Raw genomic sequence first — 13240 nt, 5'->3', positions numbered from 1 at the left:
TTTTGTTGTAAATCCTTATATTTAGTTCTAATTCTTAAAATCAGATGTGCTTTTTATTGTTTTAATTATTAAGAACAGTTTAGGAGTTACTGAGAATGAGATATCTCAAGTAATAGAGCAACAGGTAAATTATTTGGATATACACAGACAGAAGTCTTGAAGGATAAAGTAGATAGATACTCCTGGGACTGAGAGAGAGGACAAATAAATATTTTCACAAATCACTTTTTATTCTGACTTCTGGCCAAGATGGAGCAATAGGTAGATACATTTTGCCTCCTCCCACAACCAAAAGAAGGACAACAAATTTAAAAAGAAAAAACAACCAGAACTGACAGAAAATTGAACTGTATGGAAGACCAACAACCAGGGAGTTAAAGACACATTCATCCAGACCAGTAGGAGGGGCAGAGATAGGCAGCTGGGGTGGAGAGGGCGATGACTGGCAAGGTAGCAGCCAGAGGACTTGGTGGACAAGGAGGTGGCTGGTGGTCCCACACTTGTGGGTAGATAAAACAGGAGGAACAACTGGGAAATGAGACAGACTGTGCAACCCAGGGTTCCAGTGCGGAGAGAAGCAAGCCTCAAAACCTCTGGCTGTAAAAACCTGTGGAGGTTGCAGCGGTGAAAGAAACTTCCAGTCTCATGAGAGAGTTCATTGTAGAGACCCACAGGGTCTGAGAATGTACACAAGCCCACCCAGCTGGCAGTCAACACCAAAAGGGCTCAACTGGCTTGGGGGTAGCAGAAGTGACTGAAAGCCAGCTGAGAGCCAAAAAGTGGCATTGTTCCTTCTCTGACCCTTCTTGCACATACAGCACCACAGTGTAGCCAAGTGGGTCGCCCTGCCTTGGCGAGCACCTCAGGTTCTGCTCCTTACAATGTAACAGGTACATCAGGACAAAGAAATATGGCCCAAATGAAAGAACAGATTGAAACCAGAAAAGAACTAAACGACAAGGAGATAGACAACCTATCAGATGCATAGTTCAAACTACTGGTAATCAGGATGTTCACAGAAATGGTTGGGTATGGTCCAAAAATAGAGGAAAAAGCGAAGGCTATGAAAAGTAAAATAAAGAAAAATATACAGGGAACCAACAGTGAAGAGAAGGAAACCAGGGCTCAAATCAATGACTTGGAGCAGAAGGAAGAAATTGACATTCAACAGGAATAGAATGAGGAAACAATTCAGAAACATGAGGAGAGGCTTAGGAATCTCTGGGACAACTTTAAATGTTCCAACATCCAAATCACAGGGGTGACTAAAAGAGGAGAGGGAAAGTAAGAAATCTAACACTTATTTGAAACACAATGGAGAATTTCCCTAATCTGGCATAGGAAATAATGTTCCGGAAAGTCCAGGAAGCTCAGAGAGTCCCAAGAAGTTGGACCCAAGGAAACACACACCAAAGCACATCATAATTACATTAGCCATGATTAGAGATAAGGAGAGAACCTTAGAAGCAGACAGAGAAAAGGAGACAGTCACCAACAAAGGAAATCCCAGAAGACTATCAGCTGATTTCTCAAAAGAAACCTTACAGGAAAGAAGAGGCCGGAAAGAAGTATTCAAAGTCAGGAAAAGCAAGGACCTATATCCAAGATTGCTCTATCCAGCAAAGCTATTATTTAGAATGGAAGAACAGATAAAGTGCTTTCCAGATAAGGTCAAGTTAAAGGAGTTCATCATCACCAAGCCCTTATTATATGAAATGTTAAAGGGACTTATCTTAGAAAAAGAAGATCAAAACTATGAGCAGTAACATGACAACAAACTCACAACTACCAATAACTAAACCTAAACAAACAAACAAACAAACAAAGCAAACAACTAGAAGAGAAACAAGCACAGAAATGGAGATCACATGGAGCATTATCAGCAGGGAGTTCAGGGGTGCGGGAGAATGGGGGGAAAGGTACAGAGGATAAGAAGCATAAATGGTAGGTACAAAATAAACAGAGGGAGGTCAAGAACAGTATAGGAAATGGAGAAGCCAAAGAACTTATATGTACGACCCATGGACATGAATTAAGAGGGGGGAATGCTGGAGGGAGGGGGATGCATGGTAGAGGGGAATAAAAGGGAGAAAAAATGGGACAAATGTAATAGCATAATCAATAAAATATACTTTAAAAGTTACTTTCTATTGTTTTATTATAATAAAATAAATGCTCCTATAATGCTAGGAGCATTATAATGCTCCTATAGTGCTATTATAATGCTCCTATAGTGCTTTAATGAAAAACACATCTATTAAAGGACCCTAGAATACTTAATAAATTTAAATATTTCTAAATATTTATAAAAGCAAAAAGGCAATGAGTAATACTCTAACATTTATGAACATTGACTTGATTTCAACTATTTAAATAATCCCAAAGCCTACACATCTAGAGAAATCTGTAATTTTGTTGATACATGAGCCACGTGAAGGTTGTTCTTCCACATAAGAGTGAATGAGTCTCTAAGCTAGTGAGTTAAAACTAGCTCATTGCCCAGTATCTCACACTCTTATTTCTTATTCTCTATGTGTTATAGGGCACAAACTTATTCTTGTGAAATATTAGAAAATTATCTCATCACATTTTATCAGGAAAAAATGATACATCACAATGGTCTTCTCAATAGTTAGCTTCATACCCACAAAGACTACTAGGGATCTAGTGTATTTGATATGATGCTACTATCCATAACATTAAAGGATTAAGTTTTAAATGGCTCGCTCACCCACAAATTCATATACTGTAATCCATTATGCCATGTTAGGCAGGATGATAATAAACCAATGCAGGGAGGGGAGGGAGACATGTCTCACTCACTAACCCAGAAGTCCTGAGCCTGGTCCAGTAAGATTGCTAGGCATTCCAAAAATTGCAAAAACCATGATGGTGCAGGAGGAGAGAAGCCCTTGAAGTTCTGCATGTATCATTTCCACTAGCTGGGAAAGACAAGCCTTGAAACTGTGTATTCACTCCAAGGTCTGGAAGTAGGAGGAGCAGGGAGATCCTAGAGGCTGGTTAAAGCATTAAAACCCGTAAGATCCTAATAGCTGGGGCACTCAGACTAGCTGGGTGCCTGCTTGCAGCTTTGTGTTCAAGTGTACTTCATAAATAAACTTTTCTAATTTCCACGAAATGTGTTGCTTCTTGCTTGAGTTCCTTTCTTGTGATTAAGGCAACAATTGAGGAGGGGTAGCCCTCTAACTTGGCTCTCTTGGTAACAATAACCTTCATACCCACAAAAAATATCAGGAATTTAGTGTATGTGATATGATGAAGCTATCAATAACACTAAAGGGCTAAGTTTTAAATGGTTCACCCAAGAAGTCATATACCATAATCCATTATGCAACTAATTATGTGACTAGAGACTGACAATTAAAATCAAAGTCTATTCTATGTCTAAAGAATCAGGGCTTTAAATAATGGAGCTTAAGTTAACAAGATAGGAAAATATTATACTAGATATTCCTCTCTCTTGTACTCCTGAACCTAATATAATACTGTATGCCAACCATATTTTAACATTTTTTAAAACCATCTTTTTGTATTCCAAGCTCAAGTTTAAATTTAAAAAGTTAATTAAAACAATTCTACAAAAATTACCTAAAAACCTACACATTAAATGACAATTCTATAACTATTCAGGGCACTAAAGCAGGATAACTAGCATATACATGAAGGGCCACCCTTTGAGATACAGTTTACATGATACTTACAGAGGTATCGTAATTTCCAGGTGGAGCAATGTAAGTTACAGTTCCTCTGTTTCGTGGGGGTAACATGATTTTGTGTTTGATGAGTGAATTCTCATTGACAATTCCATAAATATCTCCACCAGTGATGTGACTACCAACCTAGAGAACATATGCATTTGTTGTTTAATGTTCAAAGATACATGAAGTAGACTCACACTTATTGTTAATTAAATCATTTGCCTCACTTACCAATAAAGCTTATTAGTTCTATAACTCTAGTAGATTCAAACAAAAATTTAAGCTACGCTTCTGTGGTCTACTTTTCTTTGAACTAAGAGTGTACAATAATTCACCAAATCTCCACTTCACATTCTTTCATGAACTTTAGAAATCTTGGTTACAAAGACATACCCGCAGGTTTTTGCAAGGTGTAAAATCCCATTTGATATCTCTGCTAAGAGCAGACACATTTACTCCTCGGGGAATGTAGATACTTTGGGTCTGACTGCTGATATCTGACAAAGGTCTTTGAATACCATCAAAAATGGCTCCCATAATGCCAGGACCAAGCTCGACCGAGAGGGGTTTACCAGTGCGGAGTACAGGATCTCCAACAGACACACCAGCTAGAAACAGTAGTTGAGGAAAACTCACTATGAAAGTTTAGGGATACTACACAATATCCTGAGTGTTTTAGTGACTTTTTCATAGTGACCTATTATAAAACTCATATCTAGTAATTTCATTTATTAGTTTTATGTCCAAACAACTTAATAAATATACATGTCCAAACAACTGAGTAGCACTTTGAAAGAAAAATATAAAGAGAAAACAATATATTTTAATTTCATTCTTAAATATTCCTAGTTCTTACAAATGGGATATATGTGCCTGTCAGGCATTTAACAGTTTTCAAACCTTGGGACACCTGATTCATATTCACTTACACATAATACTTGCTTTTTAGCGTAGCAATCACCAAAAACTCAGCTTTGTGAACACATGACATCATCAACAATAGTACAGCCAGGTAACGAAACGGTTTATTATCTCAAGCTGCTAGGTTACATGCTGTCTGACAAGATGTCTAATATTCTTGTGTTAACCTCAAAAATTTTAAATGTCCTACAACCCACATGACTCTGCTGCCCAGAGTGCCTTGGTGCAGTTTGGTAAACCACAGAACTAAAAATAGAAGCAAAAGTCTCTCCTTAATATGTTGTTTTACTATATTACTGAAGAACATCAGTACCCTAAGAAGAATATCAGTACCTAAGAAAAACTTAAAATCTTAAGAACTAAAAAGTGGGGTTAAAAAGGAAAAAAAGAAAACCTGCAAATAAATGCATTGAATCCCCCCTGCTCTCATTTACTTGTTTATAGGAGTAAAATCAGCACTTTTATTGACAGCAAGTTAGCAATATCTGTAAAATTAAAATGCATAAACCTTGACTTCGATTTCTGTGAATTCATTCTATTTGTGTGTAAAGGACTAGAAACAACAAAAATTTCTATCATTAAGAGAGTGATGAATAAATTATGTATATGCATATGATAAAATTTTATGTAGCTGTAAAAAAGATATAGGAGCTTCTATGAATTTCTCTAGAAAGATCTCCAAAATATACGTTCATTTCTAATATTTTAAGAAATTCTAAACCTACCGCAAAGTTGAATTTTATAGTGAACTCCATCCTCAATCTCTACTAGTTAGATTCTACCATTGACATTTTTCTATACTTATCACATATCTATACATTTAATTCTAAGTGCATACAATATGCTATCTTTTAAGAAAAAAGAGAAGAAAAATACATATTTATACTGGTTCGCATGTGCAATTAACCAGAAAGGTATACAATAATTTTAAAAACTTAATAAAAAGGGCTGCATGCATGCATGTATTCTGAAAACTGGTCAGATACAGGATGACAAAAGCAGGGAGGACTGAAACTATATACATGTCATTTTTTTATTTTAAACCTGCAAACTGTGCAAAAGATAAAGGTAAAAGTAGAAAAAAATCCTTTTGACTAGATATGATTTCATAGCTATAAATTTCTCATTTAAGTTTGAGATGACCTTTACCACTTTTAATTTTTCAATTAGTTTACTTTCAGCATACTGTTAAATAACTGTTTTCTTTTTAAATATTTTGTAGTTTATGCTATTATAGTTGTCCCACTTTTCCCTTTTTGCCCTCTTCCCCCAGCATTCCCTCATTCCCACAGTCAATCCCCACACTGTTGTCCATGTCCATGGGTCATGTATGCATGTACTTTGACTAATTCCTTCCCCTTCTTTCAATCAGTCCCCACCTCACCCCTCCTTCTTGCAGTTGTCAGTCTACTACATGATTCTATGCCTCTGGTTCTACTTTGCTCATTAGGCTATTTTGTTTATTAGATTCTACTTACAAGTGAGATCACATGGTATTTGTCTTTCACTGACCTGGCTTATTTCACTTAGCCTAAGAGTCTCCAGTTCCATCCATGCTGTTGCAAAGGTAGGAATTCCTTCTTTTTCACTGCTGTGTATTATTTTATTGTGTAAATATACCACAGTATTTTTTATCTACTCACTTACTGATGGGCACTTAGGCTGTTTCCAAATCTTGGCTACGGTAAATAGTGCAGCTTAAATATTCCAGATGACTTTGTTTTGAATTAGCACCCCAGTACTCACACAGACAAAAAAGTTATTGGCAAGCATGCATTTTAGTATGGGAGTGGGGAAGGTTTATTGTACCAAATAAATCTTAAATAGCCAAAGAATTAATGCTGATATTGAGAGCCAATCTAAGTAAAATACACAAATAAAGCAAAAGAAAAGTGTTTCTCTTCACAAGGCTTAACTCTTTATCACTTTACTATTTTTTAAATTTTATTTATTTTTAGAGAGGGGGAGGGAAGGAGAAAGAAAAGAAGAGACATCAAGGTATGGTTGTCTCTTGCGTGCCCCCTACTGGGGACCTGGCCTGCAACCCAAGCATGTGCCCTAGACTGGGAATTGAGCCAGTGACCCTTTGGTTTCCAGGCTTGCACTCAATCTACTGAGCCACTCCAGCCAGGGCTATCTCTTTATTTTTTATAGAAAATTGAAAATATTACATTTAACAAGCAAAATTATGCTAACCAAACAAACAGTGAAGATTCCTAATGCTAAAACTATAATGTAATGCATCACATAGCACTGTTTATTAGGAAAACAGATAGAGTGGTGACTAATTTATTTATGGATTTAGTATTTTAAACAGAAATTGAGAATTTTAACCATGAAAAGTGATGATGTTATTGTTTATTGTTTCTTCTACAATGTCTCTAAATGGTTCCCCCTAAAGATTGAACTACTGAAATATTAAGGGTAATGAAAGTTCAGAAAATAATGCTAATTTCTTTTTTAAATTTATTTATTTTTAGAGGAAGGGGGAGGACAAGAGGAAGAGAAATGCCAATCAGTTGCCTTTCACACACCCACTACTGGGGACCTAGTCTACAGCCCAGGCATGTGCCCTGACCTGGAATCAAACTGGCAACCTTTTGGTGCTTAGTCCATGAACCACACTAGCCAGGGTGGCAGAAAAAAGAGGACTACTTTATTAAGGAAAGCACTAATTCCTAGCACCTTTCTTCAATATCCTCCTATATAAAGCAGATTGCTAACACCAATATTTCATGTTTCTGTATTACCGGTTGTTGCTTCTACTTTTGCCATAAATCCTTAAAATGTGACTTGTAGCAAGTGGAAGAATTTGAACCAAAAAGGATACAGGTTTCTTCATACACCTGGATAGTGGCCATGTCACCCTCCAATCGGATAATCTCTCCTACCAACTCGCTGTGGCCCACTCTCACCAGCTCATACATGGCTGCACCTGCCATGTCACAGGCTGTAACGACTGAAAAGAACACGAGTGTTATGATGACTTAAGAAACTGTGAAAGTTATAGATAATTAAAATATCCTATAAATCCAATAAAACAGCTCTCTCATATATTCATAAGAAAAATAAAACATTCACTATGGAACATACATGTAGTTTCATGGAAAGATGTATTTTTAGCACATAATATAGAGGGAAACAAAATAGATTCGTTAGGCTAAAGATTAGTCATTTATATAACATACCCATAACAATCCATAATAAGCCATAATATAAGTATGGGTTTTGGTCAACTCAGCTTGCTAAGATACATGAAATGATGGGTTTGAGGACAATATTAAAAACTTTTAAGACTAAAATCAGAACAGGAACTTTAGCTAGTAGCATGATAGAATGCTACACAATCCCTTTGCTGTACTGTCATCATTCCTTTGAGAGACAATGTCTGAAACAGTATCGTTACTCTGTACCACGTTATATCAATGGTTCTTAAAACTCTTGGGACAGGGGCTTTTTTCCTAAACTAATGACAGTTCTACCTAGAAAAACTCACATATGCATCCACAAAATTTTTTTCATATACCATAGGGATATTTATAATCAGTTACCACTAATGGTTGAAATTTTTACTAAGAATCCACAATTCTTATAAATACTGAACCAGAATGTGTACATACCATTTTGGACATGGTCTACTACATCAAAATTACCTTTCTGGCAGGGAGGGAAGGGTGCACTTTTCAGAGAGGTATAGGAATAAATCTACTTTTAATATTTATCTTTCTGATATAGTTGATTAGAGCAGTATATTAGGAAATACTGAAGTGAAAACTATTAAAGTATTAAAGTTTCATTAGTTTTTTAGAACAATGAAGATTTATTAATTTCATAAATATTTACATATATACTTACTATATAAGATGAATTGAAATATCAGAAATAACTAAAATTTTAAATCTTATTTCATAAACCAAAAGTACGCCATTTCTTTATCCTATTAAGTACTTAAAGATTATAAATAGATTCCAGGAATTTTCTACAAGTTTCAAAAAAATATTTTTACCTAAACTTTTTAGTGAGAAATATTTTATTTTGTTTTTAGAGACAGGAGAAGGGCAAGACAAAGAAAGGAAGAGAAACACCCATCGGTTGCCTCTCATATGCTTCCCGATGGGGTATCAATAATGTAGGCATGTGCCCTGACTGGGAATCAATCAGCAATCCCACGCTCTGCTAAGCCATACCAGCTAGGACTACTTAAACTTTTTTGATTGTGTTCTTTTGTCTTTTCCCTAAAAGGTCTTATGTGTGTAGCCTGACCATCTTTTCTAAAAACTTATTTTTATCAAGGGGAAAACTGTTTCTCTGAATGGCAAAGGAGACTGAAAACTGTAAAATGTATTGTTTGCCGCTGAGTTGAAGTTCAAACACCAAGTTCTAAGTGGTAGAAGCTTCCTGGGGAGAAATACCAGAAGCACAGTGACTGTCAGTCTTCATTTGCATTAATCAAATATGGATTTCCATTAAGGATTATAAATCAATGTGCAGGTTCGCCTACAAAAACTGTGAATCATGTTTTGCAGTAAGAGTATAACAGAGTAAGAAAATGAACACTAGAATGAGATTATTTAAAATATAGCAGTACCCAAAGTTTTGTCAAAATGAACATGAGCTATAAGACTGCTTTCCATTATCAGTGTCATATCATAAAACTTCTTTTTCCACAGCTAATTGGTTATGTGATATTTGAAACACCCATACAGGATTTATATATGTAAAGAGCTAGGGTTGATATTGCTGAGAAATGCTCTGAAAACATTAAAGCTCAAACCAAATTAACATATTTACTGAATACTTTTAATTTACAAGGTATTACATACTAAAAACTATAAACTTTATATTTTTTTAACCTCAGATTCAACAAAAAATAGGCAAAATTCTGAACAGTGATTATACATTTACACAATAAACACGTTATTACAAATTAGTACCTTAATAATGATCAAATTTAGATAATGGTTATTAGATGAGCCCTTATGATGGAGGTATTACCTCAGTCTTATAGCAGTCGTAAAGTGTTTTTTTTTCCTCGCTTTGACATTTTTCCATTGCTTTTTAGGAAAGGGGGAAAAAGAGAGAGAGAGAGAGAGACAAAGACACAGAGACAGAAAGACAAAGGGAAAGAGAGAGAGACAGAGAGAGGAAGAGAAACATCAATCAGTTGCTTTGGGACACGCCCAGACAGGGATGGATCCTGCAACCTTTCTGACGGAGTAGGGGATGAAGCTCCAACCAACTGAGCCACCCAGCTGTGGCTGCAGTTATAAAAAAGTCTTTTCAGGACAGAATTTATGTAGGTGACCAGAACCTTGCGTACCTACCTAAAACACTTTCAAAAGACAGTAACTTAAGTTAGGAATCTTTGCCACTGAGATTATTATATATTACTTACCAGGACCTGAGACCCCATGCACATAACCAAATGCACTTTCTTTATCTTCATCAAGTATTTTTGGTAGCTTGGAGAAATCCATCATGTTAATTTACCTATAGTAAAAAAAATTAAGTTGTAATTACAAACCCTTAAGCAAAAGAACCAATATAGGTAGCCAACTCTCATCTTCAGTGTATCTTGAGTTATTACCAGCTCTTCAAACTTAAAATATAAAATTCTTAAATTTGGTTAAAAGGACCTTATTCCTGGATGCTCTACAATTCAGTGCGAAAAATATTCCATAGAAAATACCAAGGAGTATACCAATGTGAAGTCTTCTCAATGGCTTATCCAGCCCTACATCTTGCCTTCTCCCTCATTATCTCTGACCTTCTCCTCATGTACCTATTCCCTTAACACAGGGGTGGGAAAAATTAGGTTTACAGTGTAAACACAAATAAATAATACAGTAATTAATAAATAATAACACAATAATAAACTATTTCACGTACTCACAACTATAAACCTACTTTAGCCTACCCCTGTATACACTGAACTCTGCTGTTTCTCAAAAACATATATGCATTTCTGCCTCAGGGTCTTCGTACATGTTGCTCCCTCTGCCTGGAGTACTCTTCTTGCAGATATATCTGCTCCTGTACCTCCTTCAGGTCTTGACTCGATTGTCCCTTATTTTAAGAAGCTTCTCCGCCCACCTATTTAAAATCACAACTACTTCCCTTTCATTGCTTTATTTTTCACTATCTAACAAATTACATCTTAGTTAATTTTTTAATGTATTATCCATCTTTAAAAATTTTCTGAAAGGGTTTTCCTTTTTTTTTCCTTAGCAGAACACAGAATAGCGTAAGCAATTCAGTTCTATCTCTTTTCTTTATAGATGTGCAAACTGAAGAACCTAAAGAATATACTATTTAAGGCTAACAGAAAATTGGTGGCAGATTCCAAAGTAGAAAGTTTATTTTTAACTACTGGTATAACTTAACAATTACTGATGTTTAATAATGGAGATAAATACGTGTACATACACAAAGTTAAACAATGCCCCAAACCAACCATAAAGGGTGATAGATCAGTAAGTAATAGAGTGTCAAATAATATAACTTACATACTAAAAATCCAAAGGTTAGAATGTTTAGGGAAGATATGTTGAAGGCGTAGAATTTGGAAAAAATAGAAAAAAACAAAGGGTAGCAAAGGCATTACAGATGGGGAAATAACAAGAACAAAGGAATGAAGAAAACATTTACAGGAAATTAATAGGCCATTCTGGCTACAATAAAAGGGTTATATTAGGACAAAAGTGAGATATAAAGATGCAAAGGTAGACAGAGCCTTTTTGTGGGTCTTGAAATAAATGCCAAGTAGACTTGATTCTACAAACAATAGGAAATAACTGAAGATTGGGAAAGAACTTTTATGGGAAAAATGATGTTTAGTTAATTTAACAGATTACACTGAAAAGCTCTAGAAATAGTTATGGCTTGAGTGTCAATGGAATTCAATTTATTAAATGTTTATTGAGCTCTTATCAAAGAAAAGGAACTGTGTTAAATGTAGGGAATGAGGATTATGAATAAAAGGAACTTTCACTGGTACTAAACAACTGTACTATATAAAGCACAATGCGTAAGTGTTCAAAATGACCACACACTGAACACCAAAGAGAAATGATTTGGATGTGGGAGAAGTGTTACCAATGTGGATGAAATAGAGAACACAGGTAGCTGTGAAGTAAGTTTTGAGGCTTTTGAGGCTGATTGAGTTAAGCCCAGATACAAAGAATACATAAAGAGAGAACGAAACCCTGAGCCTTGGGGATCAATTCTGGTGAGAATAATGTTTTTCAGTCTGGAGAGCTACTTACTGAAGGAGCAGTATGAGAACCACATACTCCATAGAATGTAATTTGTAATCTATTAACCAAAATAGCAAGGCATCAATGAGGGAAGTATAACAATGAAATCACGAACAGACGACTTCTGGTTTGATAAATTAGTGCCGCCAGAAGGGCGATGGTGGACAGGGCTAAAATTGAGTGATTAAAGAAACAGGGAAGCCCTGGCTGGTGTAGCTCAGTGGATTGAGTGACGATCTCGGTTCGATTCTCAGTCAGGGCACATGTCTGGGTTGCAGGCCAGTTCCCTGCAGGCCAACTCCCAGCAGGGGACGCATGAAAGGCAACCATACGTTGATGTTTCTCTCCCTCTCTCCTTCCCTTCCCCTCTAAAGATAAATAAATAAAATCTTAAAAAAAAAAAAAAGAAACAGGGAAGAGTGACAACAAAGATTAAAAATCTATGGAGATATGGGAAAAAAGTTAATCAAATATGATCTAAGGAGCAGGAAATGTACCAAGAACTTGTAGATGATATTGGTGATAAGTTAGAAAGAAAGGAGAAAGAAACCAAATACTTCTAGAGACACAAATATCACAATAAAGGATGAGGACAATTGGGGGCAGGGGAGAGTAATGGGGGAAAAGTGGAAACAACTGTAATTGAACAACAATTAAAAAATTAAAAAAAAATAAAGGGCACAAGGATTTTGGAGTCCTCAGTAGACAAACTAACTAGAAGGGCATTTGACGGAGGAAATAATGAAAAGGGGAAACTGGTTTACCACGATTCTCAGCTTCTTAAAGAAGGGGATATTGATTAAGCAGGTATGGGACTACAAGGACTAGAATATAAACAGATGGGGCAAGTTTTTCTAGAAACCAGTTAGATAATAGGAGGAAAAAAACCCCAAAGCTTAGGTACAAACACATTTGAGGAATGGGTTGGTCAAAGTCTTCAAAGAAGTAGTGAATAAACAAATGAGGTAAAAAAAAATATTTTTTATCCTTACGAGAGGCCATTTTTTCATTGCTTTTAGAGACAGAAAAAGAGAGAGACACATTGCTGTGAGAAAAGAAACATCAATTGGTTGGCTTCCCATATGCGTCAACTGGGAATCAAATCTGGGAACCCCTTGGTCTAAGGGATGTTCCAATCAGTTGAGCTGCACTGGCCAGGGCACAAATGAGGTCAAAATTTAAAATCAAACATTTTCAAAGTCAGAAGAGAACCTGATAATTACATAGTCTAACTTCCTTCCCAAATATGGGTATTTCTTCCTTGGCATTCATGATGCACAGTCATCTGTCTATTAAAGTGGAAATGGCACAACAGCTTGAGTCAGCGGAGGGGACACAGCTGAT

The 13240-nt window shown here is 36.0% G+C and overlaps 1 protein-coding gene across 2 annotated transcripts in view; it reads right to left on the bottom strand.

Annotated features, from left to right (window-relative positions):
* The window catches only part of ATP6V1A (ATPase H+ transporting V1 subunit A), a 58123-nt gene that overhangs the window by 24406 nt on the left and 20477 nt on the right, over positions 1-13240 (bottom strand). For both annotated transcript variants that reach the window (XM_037057394.1, XM_037057393.1), the window contains 4 exons: positions 10036-10130; positions 7471-7599; positions 4113-4327; positions 3723-3860 (listed from right to left, as the gene is read on the bottom strand). In XM_037057394.1, the coding sequence (XP_036913289.1) occupies positions 3723-3860; positions 4113-4327; positions 7471-7599; positions 10036-10120 (567 nt within the window). In that variant the 5' untranslated portion in view covers positions 10121-10130. The remainder of the gene's footprint in view (positions 1-3722; positions 3861-4112; positions 4328-7470; positions 7600-10035; positions 10131-13240) is intronic.

This window comes from Sturnira hondurensis, unplaced genomic scaffold (assembly GCF_014824575.4).
Source record: "Sturnira hondurensis isolate 20B ecotype Veracruz unplaced genomic scaffold, ASM1482457v3 Scaffold0009719, whole genome shotgun sequence".
NCBI classification, from domain to species: Eukaryota; Metazoa; Chordata; class Mammalia; order Chiroptera; family Phyllostomidae; genus Sturnira; species Sturnira hondurensis.
This window is presented reverse-complemented; position numbering and strand designations above follow the sequence as displayed.